General features: G+C 41.1%; 1 protein-coding gene and 1 long non-coding RNA gene across 9 annotated transcripts in view; one reads left to right on the plus strand and one right to left on the minus strand.

Moving 5' to 3' along the window:
- The window catches only part of CPSF6 (cleavage and polyadenylation specific factor 6), a 34,392-nt gene extending 31,357 nt beyond the window's left edge, over nt 1–3,035 (minus strand). For 4 of the 8 annotated variants that reach the window (XM_082742882.1, XM_082742880.1, XM_082742883.1 and 1 more), the window contains exon 1: nt 2,866–3,035. In XM_082742882.1, coding sequence (XP_082599008.1) covers nt 2,866–2,925 — 60 coding nt within the window. In that variant the 5' untranslated portion in view covers nt 2,926–3,035. The remainder of the gene's footprint in view (nt 1–2,865) is intronic. The other 4 variants (XM_082742884.1, XM_082742887.1, XM_082742886.1 and 1 more) reach the window with 3 other exon arrangements.
- Nucleotides 3,036–3,300: 265 nt separating this feature from the next.
- Nucleotides 3,301–14,637, plus strand: LOC309870554. Its single transcript, XR_014314698.1, has 5 exons — nt 3,301–3,773; nt 3,913–3,977; nt 4,111–4,174; nt 7,353–7,438; nt 14,102–14,637. It is a non-coding gene; the product is annotated as an uncharacterized lncRNA (long non-coding RNA).
- Nucleotides 14,638–14,859: the final 222 nt, after the last annotated feature.

Consider the following 14,859-nt stretch of genomic DNA (forward strand, 5'->3'; position numbering starts at 1 on the left):
TCTGATGTAAGTTTAATCTGTCCTTAACCAAAATACACACCTGGTGGTGGTGGTGGGGGGCTTCATAAAGTACCAGTTAAAATGGAAAATACAGACTATAGAGAATTTCAAAGTGCACAAATGCAATTAAATCTGCAGCTCACAGTGAAGAACAAGGATTTTTTTTATGAAGGTTTACAGCAGTTTAGAAGCCAAAATAAATCAAGATTGGTTATAATTAGTAAAACACTTAACCCAACTACAGTAAGAGTCATAGTTTACTATGAAATAAGGTCACCAGCTCACAATAAAGTGAAAATTAGATCAGTAATTCTGTAGTTGCTTCTAATTCTGATCAATTTTCAGAAAAATATTTCAGTAACAGTAACGTTTTTATAAAGAGGATGGACCTTGAAAACGACCAACTATCTTTTTGTGGACATATTTTGTACAGGAATTACCACAGCAAGCAGATTATAAAAGCCAATGATATGCAAAATAATAACAAAAACAAAGCCTCTATTTAATACCATTAATCTCTTCAAAAGTATAGAGATTTTACTGGAAAAATTATACAATATGTATAATATTGTTAATATACAATATGTATAATATTGTTAACAAAACGCTGTTAAGTTTACATCAACAGAGAGCTACATTTTTAAGAGAACCCTATAAAATAGTTCCTTATCTGGGCCACAAAATTTTAATCTCTTCTTACCTCCTGCTCAGTCAGCACTAGTTACTGCACAAGGATAAACAAGTATCACTCCTTCCAGCTATATGTATTAAAGAAATGGCCATCCCAAATTAAGTATGGGAAAGCCTTAAAAAACCTCTTTCATGAAGAGGTCCTGAAGAAAGCTCCAACTCTAAAACTGCACCCAAATTCTTCTTTTATCATGGGGGAAAGGGCAAAGCAAATGTATTTTCTTATAAGAAAACCTGATGAAAATAGTCTTGAACATTCTCTTTTGGATGGAATGTTATACCCATTTGATAAATAAAAAGACATTTCCTAGAGGTCTTTGTCTACTGATCTTAAAAGCATTACAATCTGATTGCAGTGCCCAAGATCATTTTCTGATTTGCCATTGACACAACTCAGGCTTCACGGATCCAAAATATAAACACAATAAAAATAATGAAAAATTTAAAACTTAGCATTTGATTACAATATCCAGCCTTTTACAGAGTAGGAACAATTTACAGCTAACTGAAAAATATTTTTCTTTTTCAAAATACTTAAACCAGAAAAGCACAAAGTCATTCCGGAAAATAAGAACTGTTAAGGATTTCTAGCTTTCTCTCTTTTTTAAGAAAATCTTTGAGGCCTTGGGGCGCCTGGGTGGCTCAGTGGGTTAAGCCTCTGCCTTCGGCTCAGGTCGTGATCTCAGGGTCCAGGGATCGAGCCCCGCACGGGGCTCTCTGCCCAGCGGGGGAGCCTGCTTCCTCCTCTCTCACTGTGCCTGCCTCTCTGCCTACTTGTGATCTCTCTCAGTCAAATAAAAAAATAAAATCTTTAAAAAAAGAAAAATCTTGAGCCTCTGGTCTGAAATAAAGTCCTGAATGTTGTGGGTGGAAAAAAAGAAAAACACATTAACCACTAAATTTATATCAAGCTTCTCTTACGGACCTGGACTATAAAAAAATAAAGCATTTAGGTGCACTACAGTTAGGCAGAATTTAATTTTTAAAAATGTGTTACTACATAAAGGCAGTAAAGATGGGAACAGCAGGCTTAGCGCTTACACGTCACTACTCTAGTAACGAACGAGATCTTTTGCAAGGATGTCCAACATCAGACATCACAGCTCCGCGGCTAGTTCTTCTGTGGCTTGTGAGATACCGGAAAAACCTTCCATTCTCACTTTCTCCAACCTTCCAAAACCTAAATTAGCAGATCCCTCGGAAGGCATTTTACATTCGCTTCCGAAAGTCAGGTCTTAATTACAACCCTTTAAACTATACTGAAAGAATTTCGGGTCAACGTTCTTTTATTTTAATCACCCCTCTTATCTCTTGGTGAGCTACCCCCACCCCCCATCCAACCAACACGCTTCCAAGTCTTCCTGCGGCTCAGGCCATCTACCTTCACAGGTATTTTCATCACAAAAGCCAAGAACAACTGGGCCTCAAAAGCACTGCAAGACCTCGACCACCGAGGCAAGGCCCGCGCGCCGACTTTTAAGCACGAACGCTGGTGCAAAAGTCAAAGGACTTGTTGCAAACGTGCCCACACCGAAGCCGCCTTCAGAAAGTGTGAGGAGAGGAGGAAGAAGACGCCACGCCGAAACCTGTCGCAAACGCGAGCAGGAGCCCAGGAAACTGGGCGCGCGGGATACAAAGGGCCCTGAATGCGGCCTTCCATGAGGCGACCGTGCGCGGCCGGGGAGACAAAATGGAGCGACGAGAGGAATCGGAGCCCGAGCTGCAGGGCCGGGGGAGAGGCGGCGGCCGGCGCGCGCCCCGCCGGGCTTCCTGCTTGGCCCGGCAGCGGGGGAGGGGGCGCGGCGGCGGCCCGTTCTCCCCCGCCGCGCACACGCGGCCCCACCGCCCGGGCCTAGCGCGGCGGGAAGCGCCCGCCGGCCGCCGCCAACAATGGGGAGGGTGGCGGCGGCGAGGGAGGGGCCGGCGGCGGCTGCACGGCGGCCCGCGTCCGCGCTCCGGGCCCCGCGGCGGGCCGCATCATCCGCGGCCCGCGAAACGACGCGGTAGAACGAGGGGCGAGGGGGGCGCCGCGCCGGGGTCGGACGGCGCGGCCCACAGGCGGCAAGGGCGCACGGTCTGCAGCGGCGCCGGCTCGCAGCCTGCGGCGGGCCCCGGGTCAGCGTCCGGACCGCAGCGCCGCCCGCTTCGGCGGCGTGGGCACGGGCCCTCACGTACCTGGTTGAACTCTTCGCCCACATCCGCGTAAATGTCTATGTGGTCCACACCGTCCGCCATCTTCTCTCGGCCGAGGCCGCCGCCGCCTCCTGCAGGTCTGCCCGCCGCGGCAGCAGCAGCGGATCTAGCGGCGGGGGCGGGGCGCTCTGCGTCACTTCCGAGGCCCGAGGGACGAGGCGGGGGTGGCCGGGGGCGGCGGTCTTCTCAGCAGCCGGGCCGCTCGGCGGGCGCGGAGAAAAAGCCTGCGTCTCTGCTGGCGGAGGCGGCTTCTTTTGTGTGTGTAGGTTAGGCCTGGGGTTTTGGGGGGCACATCCCAGCTCTTTCCAGAGACGGGGTTTTCACGTTGCCTCTGGCACACTCAGACGTTTTGTACTATTTTCATTTCTCAGTTTTTCTCACGGTTCTCACAGCCAAGGCTTCTAGAGAGGTGGAAGTTTTATGTCCGTGATTACATACGGAGTGTAACCCAGCATTCTGGGAGCGCCTTGAGAGCGAAAACAATGTTCTTATCCCCGCATCCTCAGAGACCCACCGTTTCATCTGCCTAGTAAACGCTGGATTCCCGTGGCTTGTTATCTTAGGCAATTTGCAAGCTACTTAGGTTGTTTGCATGCCATTTATGTTTGCTTCTCTACCTCCCGTCACCTTCTCCTTTCATCTCCTCTTTCCCCGTCCGTTGCCCTTCAGTTTTACCCCCTTAGATCGCAGTTGGTTTTTCTCTGAATACTTCAAACGCCTCCAACTTGAATGCAGCCATCCTAGAGCCCACCCGGCACGATAGAGGCATCTTGAGGCAAGGGGCTTCTCTCTTAGAACCATCGAATGTCTGAGCGAGAAGGGACCTGGAAAAGGCGTCATTAGCTCCAAACATCTATTTTTCAAATGAGGGAACTGAGGCCAAATAGAAGGTGAGTGATTTAACCGGGATCACGTGATCAATTGAGACCGCTTTCTGCCACCAATATTTTATTCAAAGATGTCTCTCCGGTTAGAAACCTCACTCCTTCTCTATTTCTTTCTCACCCATTTGAAAAACCACCAAATTAGAGTGTTGGCTAAGATGCAGAAATCGCTCACACAATGATAAGCCAAAGAAGATCCACCTGTACTTGGTATGTTGGAAGAAGCTTCGTTGGAGTCTTACAGACCAGTGTGGTGATGTGGATACCAATTACTAGTCCGTCAGCCTACCAGCTGGATGGCCTCAGTCGAGTTACCTAACCTCTCTCTCATGTTCAATTTCAGAATCTTCAGACTTGTAATAAAATGTACATCACCAAGCTTGAAGGTTCATGGTAGTTTAAATGAGGTAATATGCAAAATGCCCCCATCCTCTTCTACTTCTTGGAAATACTGATTCTCTTTTTTCCATGGGGCTTTTATAGAAGACAAAAGCGACTCATGATAAGGAGCGAGACCCATTTTTAGATTGGCGTGGGCACCATAGGCCCATGTTAGATGTCTATATCCCAATCCCCAGAACCTCTGACTTTATTATTTCACATTGGAAAAGGGGCTTCACAGGTATGATTAAATTAAGGAGTTTGGTTTATCCTTCATCTCCTGATAGATCCAAAGTAATCATAAGGGTCCTTGTAAGTGAAAAAGGAAGGCAGGGAAGGGGAGATTTGATGTAGGGGCAGTTTGTGTTCTTTTTAGTACACTTAAAAATCATTCCAGGGTTCTGACTTCTACCATTGCCTACGAAAAAGGTGTGACGGTTTCTTTGGAGGTCATTGGGGGGTTCCCCCCCCCACCCCGGCTCTGGCTGCTTTTAAGATTCTTTTCTCTTAGACTTTGGCTTCCTGCTCCTTTACTATGTATGTTTGGAAGTGTATTTCTTTTTATTTATGATTCTTGGGACTCACCGAACCTCTTGAATATGTTGATTGATGCCTTTCATGAGTTCTGGAAAATACTCAGCCTTTACCTCTTCAGATATTATTTCTGCCCCACTCTTCTCTCCTAAAACTTCAACAAATGTATGTTAAATCTATACTACCCACTATTTCTCTTACCTTCTCTTTCTTATCTCTTCATGCTTCATTTTTAATAGCTTTTTTTCTGATATATTTTCTAATCAAAATATATTTCTAATCAAAATATATTTGATTAATTCTCAAATAGAAATTAAAATAAATTATGGGGCGCCTGGGTGGCTCAGTGGTTAAGCCGCTGCCTTCGGCTCAGGTCATGATCTCAGGGTCCTGGGATCGAGTCCCGCATCGGGCTCTCTGCTCAGCAGGGAGCCTGCTTCCTCCTCTCTCTCTCTGCCTGCCTCTCTGCCTACTTGTGATTTCTCTCTGTCAAATAAATAAATAAAATCTAAAAAAAAAAAAAAAGAAAAGAAAGAAATTAAAATAAATTTAAAAAAATTGGGTTGCCTGGCTGGCTCAGTCAGTAGAGCATGCGACTCTTGATCTCCGGGTCATGAGTTCAAGCCCCACGTGGGGTATAGACCTTGTGTTAAAAAAAAAAAAATTTTTGAAACAAAAAAATAGATTACTAATTCTCTCTCCCATGATGTCAAACATCTATTTAGCTATTAATTTTGGTTTGGGGGTGGGGTTTTTTGGTAATTTTAAGCTTTAGAATTTCTTTTTTTTTTTAATATTTTATTTATTTATTTAACAGAGAAAGATCACAAGCAGTTGGAGAGGCAGGCAGAGAGGGAGATAGAGGGGAGCAGGCTCCCCGCTGAGCAGAGAGCCCGATGCGGGACCCGATCCCAGGACCCTGAGATCATGACCCGAGCCGAAGGCAGCTGCCTAATCCACTGAGCCACCCAGGTGCCCCAAGCTTTAGAATTTCTATCTGATTCTTTTTAAAATCTGTTACTTTCATTTTTTTAAAAAAGATTTTATTTATTAATTTGACAGACAGAGATCACAAGTAGGCAGAGAAGCAGGCAGAGAGAGAGGGAGAAGCAGGCTCCCTGCTGAGCAGAAAGCCTGATGCGGGGCTGGATCCCAGAACCCTGGGATCATGACCTGAGCCGAAGGCAGAGGCTTTAACCCACTGAGCTACCCAGGCGCCCCTGTTACGTACATTTTTATAGCATTCTATCAAAACAGTGAGTCCTGGCTTTCATCTCTTTGAGTGCAGTAGTCATTGTTGGTATACAATCTGGGTCTCTGCTAATTCCAATATCTGGAGTCCTATTGAGTGTATTGTTGGTTCTTTGTTTTAGGTATTTGTTGTGTTTTTTGTTTTGTTTTGTTTTGTTTTGTTTTGTTTTGTTTGGAAAGAGAGAGAGGCGAGGGGCAGGCATAGGGGAAAGAGAGACGATCTTCAGCTGGCTCTATGTCCAGCCCAACACGGGGCTCAATCTCACAACCCAGAGATCTCACAACCTGAGCCAAAATCAAGAGTTGGACGCTTTACCAACTGAGCCACTGAGGCAACCCTATTTGTTGTGTTCCTTATGCTGTTTCTCACTCACGTTGTCTTATTACCTATCACTGTGTGCAGGACATCATAATTGAAATACTTGAAGAAATAATATGAGTCCTAGGATAGTTTATTTTTTTCCATAGAGGATTTTCATTATTTTCTGCAAGGCATCTCCAGATACTAATGAGTATTAGTATCTCATGGATCACCCTGGATTAGGGTAACCTCTCAGCCATCTCTTTTGAATCTGAAATGCAAAAGCACTCTGAATGTATAGGCCTATCCTTTCTACATCTTGCCCAGGTAATTCCTCACTCCCTGGCTGGCTTATTTATTTATTTATTTATTTTTACCATTTTTGTTTTTTTATTTTTTTTAAATAGTTTTTTTTTTTAATTTTTTATTTTTTATAAACATATAATTTTATCCCCAGGGGTACAGGTCTGTGAATCACCAGGTCCTGGCTGGCTTTTTGATGATTTTAAAATGTTATAGTGGTGTCTGGGTGGCTCAGTTCCTTAACCATCTGACTCTTGATTTCAGCTCAGGGTCATGAGATTGAGCCCTGTGTTGGGCTGGGTATGGAGCCTGCTTAAAATTCTTTTACCCTCTGCCCCTCCCACCCCTTCACTTGTTCTCTCTCTCTCTCTCTCCCTCCCTAGCTCTCTCTCTGAGGAAAAATAACAATAAAAAATAAAATGTTGTTATAGGGTACCTGCTTACTTAGCAATGTTCAAGAAATTAAATATTGTAGTTTACAAAAGAAAATGCATAATAATAATAACAACAAAAAGTAAAAACTCTCCACTTATTTATCAGTGCTTCTACATACCACCCTCTTTGTTAGACATCTTATAAGTCATTAATGTACATAGATGAAAGATTAGAGATTTGGGGTTTTATCCTGACTTTACAACTGACCAGCTAGGTAGCCTTAGGCAAGTCCTTTACTTCATGAAGGTCCCCCTCAGTTTTGAAATTCTATTATTCAAATCTACACAGAATTCAAAGTCCACAGTGCCTTGAGAGCAACTTGACAATGGTATTACCAGAAAGGTAGTGGGTTGAAACAACAGAAATTCATTATCTTATAGTTCTGGAGATCAGAAGTCCAGAATGGATCTCACTGGGCCAAAATCAGGATGTCGGCAGGTCTGCATTCCTTCTGGAAGCTTTAGAGGTAAGTACAGTTGTTTGCCTTTTCCATCTTCTAGAGGCTGCCCACATTCTTTGTCTGCGACCCTGTCCTTTCCACAATTACATCATTCCAACAATATAAACAATATAAAGTCAAAATATTTAAGAAGAGTAACAAAGAGGTTGGGAGGAGGTAAATAATGTTCTAAGGTCTTCTGTACATGTCCTTCTCTATACAGAAGAACTTTCTCTCCTTTTCCATGCACATGTCTATGCAATAGTGGCAACCTCAGTTCCAGGTTTCAAACAAGCACCATTCAGGAAAATGGCTATATGTTTTGAGTTTCAATCACAAAATCTAAAGAGACAGCAACTGATTAGCTCAATTTTTATAGGAGTCTACTTTTAGTCCAATCAAGTTAGTCTAAGGAGATGGAGTCATAGAGTAAAAACACAGCTTACAAAATCTACTCTGTGAGTTAGGAAAGAGTGGACAGTTGTCAGTAAAAGACAATTGCTCTGAACTAAGCAGATACCCCAAGTCTTGTCCAACACATTCCACCTATTGGATGACAACACATCGAAAAAGACCTGATGGCGGGAGAAGGCAAATCCAAATCCATAAATATTTGACACATATATCACTGTGACTTACTTCAAGTCAGTCGATGGCGTAATCTCCATAGAAATACGATTTTGGTTTTAACATACTATAGGTCATAGTTTAGCTCTATGCTCCTCAAATTTATATTTTTAAAATATAAATATTTTTAAAATATAAAAGATATTTATTCATTTATTTGAGAGGCAGAGCATGAGTGAAAGGGGCAGAGTGAGAGGGAGAGAAAATCTCAAACAGACTGTGCTGAGTGTGGAGCCAGATACAGAACTTGATCCCATGACCCTGAGATCACCACCTGAGTTGAAATGAAGAGTTGGACCCAACCAGCTTCACTACCCAGGTGCCCCTGCTCCCCAAACTTTAAAAAATACCCTTAACATTTTAAACATGCATCCATAGTATATGTAAATGTAAATATCACTTTGTAAAGCATTTTATATTAACATTTTTATACCATAAACACCCATACAAATATATAATTTTGAAGGATGAAATAAACAAGGTTTTTAAAAAGATTTTATTTATTTATTTATTTAATAGAGAGAGAGTGAGCATGAGCGGGGGAGGGGCAGAGGGAGATCTCAAGCAGACTCTGTGTTGAGCATGAAGCCGGATGTGGAGCTTGATCTCACAACCCTGAGGTCATGACTTGAGTTGAAATCAAGAGTCAGTTGCTTAACTAACTGAGCCACCCAGGCACTCCAATAAATAAGATTTTTTAAATGCATAACTGTTATAATGGCCTCATATTATCATTAGTGGATATAAATCCATATTTCAAATAGCCTTGAAATTTTTGGTACTGCTCTTGTCAAATCTCATTACATCATTCTTGTTTTCATCTCCTTATGGGACTGACAGGAATTCATATCTGAATTAAGTGTTGGCTCTGACACTTTCTTGTCTTTCACGTGTACTTTCATTACAAGTATTAGTTATGAACCATGGTTTCTTAGGATTTTTAAAACACTTGGGCATTTTGTAGTGGTCAACTTAGTTAAAGCGAGAAAATAAAAATCACTAAGTCTATGTAACTGGGCTCTCATAAGCTGCCATGTATCATAATACACAGCAAGCACAGTGTACTGAATACCTGTGTAAAGGAATCCCTTTAGAATCCTCTGTGTTGGGGAGAGAGTCCCCGTCTTTCCTCAGGACTACCTCCAACAGGAGCAATTACATGGGAAGTAAAAAATGTTAATGATTCAAAATCCCTTGCTTTCATGGGCCCCTTCCATAATTTGTCTAAAACCACTATTCCTTTCCACGCCACTTTCCTCTCTTTCATACATACTCCCCTTTGTTTTAGATAGGGGTTGGAGCGGCAACAGCCATATTTTTGCATCTGAGTGGAAGTTGAATGAGGGATTACATTTAATTTGGATTTAATGGAAAATATTTGTGTATAAGTTATTGTTAACCATCCTGACACAGGAATGCTTTCCAGAAATATTTTTATTCCCACTTTGCAACTCATCCAGCTTCTGTGATAGGAAAATGCAAAGCCAGAGGTCATATGGTGATCTGAATGTGTCCAACCATGCTAGGCAATAGAAGTATATGGGTACTGAAGGAGAAACAAGGTTTGAAATGTGAGGAATTAGATACTGTTCTTTCGAAAATTAGTCTGTAAAGAAACATGCAAAATTGCAAGTGAAAAATTGGGTTCTCATTAATGCTTTGTCAAAATGGAACTCTCTACCAGCCGGAATATACTACATAATGAGGCATATAAAATTATCGACTTGCTATATATTCTTTTTTAAAAGATTTTGTTATTTATTCAAGAGAGAGTGAAAGAGCATGGTAGAGAGAGAGAGAAAAAGAACATAAGCAGGGGGAGGGGCAAAGGAAGAAGCAGACTCGACTCCCTGCTGAGCGGGGCATCTGATATGGGGCTCAATCTCAGGACCCTGGAATTATGACCTAAACAGAAGGCAGACACTTAACTAATTAAGCCACCCGGTGTCCCTCAACTTGCTACATATTCTTTTAAAGAGAAAATCACATGAAATTGAAATTCCTTTGTTTCTTTTCTTCTTCTAAATAACAATTTGCTTTTATACGTTATTTTGTGTTCATAATTTTTTGTTATTTTTCTTTAAGAAAGTTCCCAAAATATGGATATATCAACCCCCAGGAAACCTATTTTTATGCCTGCCACATACCTTAATAACATGAAGTCATTTGACATGAATTGAGTGGGGACACTATTCCTATATTGAATATTAGTTACTCTTAACTTTTCTGTTTTTTAAATAAAATATATAGGGGCTCCTGGGTGGCTCAGTCTGTTAAGTGGCTGCCTTTGGTTCAGGTCATGATCCCATGGTCCTGGGATGGAGCCCCACATTGGGCTCCCTGCTCAGCGGAGAGCCTGCTTCTCCCTCTCCTTCTGCTTGCTGCTCTGCCTACTTGTGCTCTCTATCTCTGTATCAAATAAATAAAACCTTTAAAAAATAAATTAATTTTAAAAAATATAAAAATATATACTCTGCTATCTCTCCATATCCCAATGAATACATATGCACTCTCCAGAAATAATTACTTAAACCAATGGGTTTAAACCAAATAATTAGTTAAACCAATTTGCTATGGCTAAATAAGAAAGACTTACTGCAATGCCAAAGAAATGGGGCATTACACCCTTGATTGCCGCTCTTTGAATCAGTCAGTTCCACATTTTTTTGTTAAGTAGGCTCCATGCACATGGGGCTTGAACTCACAACCCTGAGATCAAGAGTCGCATGCTCTGTGACTGAGCCAGCCAGGTGCCCCCAGTTCCACATTTCAAAGAGTGCACTTCCGGTTACCAAATTCTTTTCAACGGTACCGTATAAAAGTACAGGTTTTATAAGTCATAAATTGTATAACATTGGCATATCATTGGCATTGTGTATATGGTATTTACCCTGTTGTATCATTTGGATTGCATTTGGCTGCAAGTAAAAGAAACAAAACTCAAATTGACCTAAACAATAAGGATATGCTTTGTGAGAATATCAGTGAACTCAGAAAATTGACTCAAGCCTTGAGAACCCCTTTTGGAAAATAGGCAGAAGCCAAAGGAGGCAAAATAAGTCAGGATCATGCTGCAGAGATAAACTACTTAGGAAGCTACTGCTGGCATTGTTGCCGCTAGACCTTTGCCGTCACTTTACTGAACTCCACCATTAATGGTTGCTCAGCTCATTGCTTGATGCCACATCTTTGACTAAGCGCAGTCACCTCGTACCAACTCGAAGCGTTGCTCTTTTTTTATACATTCCCTTGAGATTCAAAGTCCAGAGCTGCAACATTAAATTTATAGTCTATGGTCAGGACATCTGGGTGGCTCAGTTGGTTAAGCATCTGCTTTCAGCTCAGGTCATGATCCCATGGTCCTGGGATCAAGCCCCACATCAGGCTCCCTGCTTAGCGGGGTATCTACTTTGCTCTCTGCCCTTCCCCCTGGTCATGCGCATGCTTTCTCTCTCTCTGTCAAATGAAAAAATAAAATCTTAAAAAAAATTATAGCACAGGGTCATGCACACACTTCCAGGGTGATTAGCTACTGGCCAAAAAAAAAGTTCATCTCAATTATGTGCAGACAAAATACTGCATAGAAACATGTTCAAATGTTAATATCATTTTTGAATGATATTAATGATATGATATTAATATTTGAACTCATAATGGGATTATGAGTATTTTAATTTCTCATATATACATTTCTCTGTTTTTAATATTGCTACAGCATGTATTTATTAACTTTATTATCACAACAGAATTTCAACTTTATTTTTAAAAATAGGAAAGCATAGAGATGCCTGGCTCACTCAGTCAGTAGAACATGTGACTGTTGATCTTGGGGTTGTGAGTTCAAGTCCCACATTGGCATAGAGCTTACTCAAAAAAAACCCCAGAATAGTAGGGGCGTCTGATGGCTCAGTTGGTTGAGGGTCCAACTCTTGATCTCTGCTCAAGTCTCAATCTCAGGTTGTAAGTTCAGGCCCCATGTTGGGCTCCATGCCCTACTAAATAATAATAATAATAATAATAATAATAATAATAATAATAATAAATTAAATGTTTAAAAAATAGAAAGCCTAAAATTAAGATTTTTTTAATGCAGTTTAGCCATACTTTGGACTCAGGATGGAACTTGATATTTAGAAACCTGTGATAATAATGAGTCACACACCTGACTGAAAAATAAAAACATTCGAAGGCTAAGCTGTAGTTTGCCATGAACTATTTTTCAGCACTTGTGTGAATTGTGTTTAAAAAACAGACATTTCTCATCATGGTTTTAAGGTGTATTGTTTGATACAAGTGATCTTTTTCTGTGCTATGTAAAATGCATTTATCTTTGTGTTTTGAATGATTCATTCTGGAAATTACTGAAGATGAAATATAAAATCCATGTGAAGAGTTGGACTTCAGCAAAATACAATAACATTAATATGCGTGAAAGCATTTTTCAGTATCAAAAACTGCTTTTTTTTTTTTTTTTAAGTAGGCTCTATGCCCAGCGTGAAACCCTACCTGGGCTTGAACTCAGGACCCTGAGATCAAGACCTGAGTTGAGATCAAGAGCCAGATTCTTAGCCACCTGAGCCACCCACGCAACCTCAAAAACTGCTTTTTATGGAGCTAATGGGACTCAAAATTAGTAATCTTAACCCTTTTTCCCAACAACTTACACAGCAACTAAATAAATGTATCGATGATGACAGAATTTATTATTCTCCTATCCAACAAATATTTTTACTGCAACTACTGCATGGGTGCTACTGTAGTAAATAGGAATGAGTAAGACAAATGTTAATAAGAATTCATTATCATGTAGTGAGAGGTGGCATGGTAAGGTGTAGTGTGACAGATCTTGGTTTGAAACCCAGCTCTGTCATTTGAGACTCAACTGTGCCATTCTGGGCAAGAGTTACTGAACTTCAATGGGACCTGTTGAAAAAAATAGAGATGATAGTATTTACCTCAAATGGAGGAATGGAAAGAAGCCAACAATTATTGAGCAATAGTATTATGCACCAGCCCCTGAGATACATGCTTTATAAGCATCAACTCAAATTAGAAAGTATATATACAGTATGAGAGATGGGGGAGCTGATAATCCTTAGAAGTACAGATACTACATTGGAATCTCTGGGAATATGTGTCAGTCAGAACCTGGCAGGGAAGAGATGGTACACTCAATGGGGAAATGGAATATGTAATAGAGTAACCATTTATGGGGGTTTAGACAGGGTTAAGAGAAACTAACAGAAGATGATGAAGCACTGTAGGGCAAGTCTGAGGGGTAAAAGGAAAAACCAATTACTAAAACTCAGAGAGAGAAAGAGAGAGAGAGAGAGAGAGAGAGAGAGAGAGAGATTTGTAGCTGTTGGAGAAGACTGCCTGAATCAGCTGTAGCCTTCATGCATACAGTGGAGAGATCTTGGAAAATAAATTCTAATGTTACATCTCCCTTGACCCTAGATCTCTTGGTGGGGCCTATCACTGGTTCAGCTCAACTGGAAGTCAGAGGGGAGGAGGTACCATTGTTATGGCCAATAAAGGTCACCTACTAGAGCAGAGAGCAGGGTGGAAAGGGTGGTAAATAGAGCTGGAGAAGCAAAGAGAATACCCAGCACAGAAAGTATAGAAATGAGCGAATGTTGCCTCCTGTAGATGTTCACCTGTGGTATCAAAAAGCTGTCATCCACCTTTTTGGAGAGCAGGGACTTTGGAGAAGGCTTCTTTCTAAGCCAGGCTGACTTCAGAACCAGCCTTGTTCTAAATTCTAAGCTCAAAAGAGATAAGATTTAAAATGTATTAGTCAACTCTGGTTAAGCTTTCCACATGGCCAATTGAGTGATTAAATTGTTCAATAGTGAGCATTACCGGTTTTTAAAAATGTCTTCTCCTCACTCAAAGTCAAGAAGAAATGTTTCATCTCATGCATTAAGTAAGCTATTATTAAGGAGCTTGGGTTCTGACTGGCAGGCTGTTGTATCCCCAGCTCGTCTCATTATCATAGACTCCTAAAATGAAGCTAATTCTGCCACTTACTCCTTTTTCTGTACCCTGTCTCCCTTCATCAAGAAACAACCCCAACGACATGGATCCAGGAACAGAAATACTGGGGGTGAAGTTACAAACTGTCTCTACACTAGGCTCCAACAATGTTAAGATTGGCCTTGGAGGAAGAAGGTCTGAAGAAAAAGAACATAGGTGATGAAGATGGTAGTAGTGATACTAATGATGACAAACCCTTATATCATACCTTCTATACTCTGAATTCCTTGAGGTCAAGGAACACATTTTCCTCATCTTTATATTCCCATAGCATCTGGAAGAATGCCTTAGTTGAATAAGGTATTTAATGAATATTGGCTGAATTGAATTGTTAAAAAAAGAGTCAATGAATTTCAGAACTAAGAAGGACCCATGAATCCAAGTCTCTCCCTCCCAGCCTTTTTTTCTATTTCTGCTTGTCTGTCTGTCTGTCTGTCTGTCTTGCTTGCTTCCTTCCGCCCCACAGAAGGAGAAACCTAATGCTAAACAGGTTGGTGGTAAAACAATGCTGGTCCCACCACACAAATCTTTGAATAAGCAAGTGAAATAAACTGGAATTGAGATATAAGTGTTTACTAGGTAGTGTTGAAACAAAAATGAAAGGGAAAAAATACAAATTGTTGAAAAAAATTGTTGAAAGCCTACAAATTGTTGAAAAGCCTAGGTTCATTCAATCTCAGACTTGTTGAATTTTCCTTTAAATATTTCTTTTCTTAAAAAGATTTTATTTATTTATTTATTTATTTAGAAGCACAAGCGCGGCAAGAGCAAAGGGAGAGGGAAAG

This window comes from Mustela nivalis, assembly GCF_964662115.1.
Source record: "Mustela nivalis genome assembly, chromosome: 7".
NCBI lineage: Eukaryota > Metazoa > Chordata > Mammalia > Carnivora > Mustelidae > Mustela > Mustela nivalis.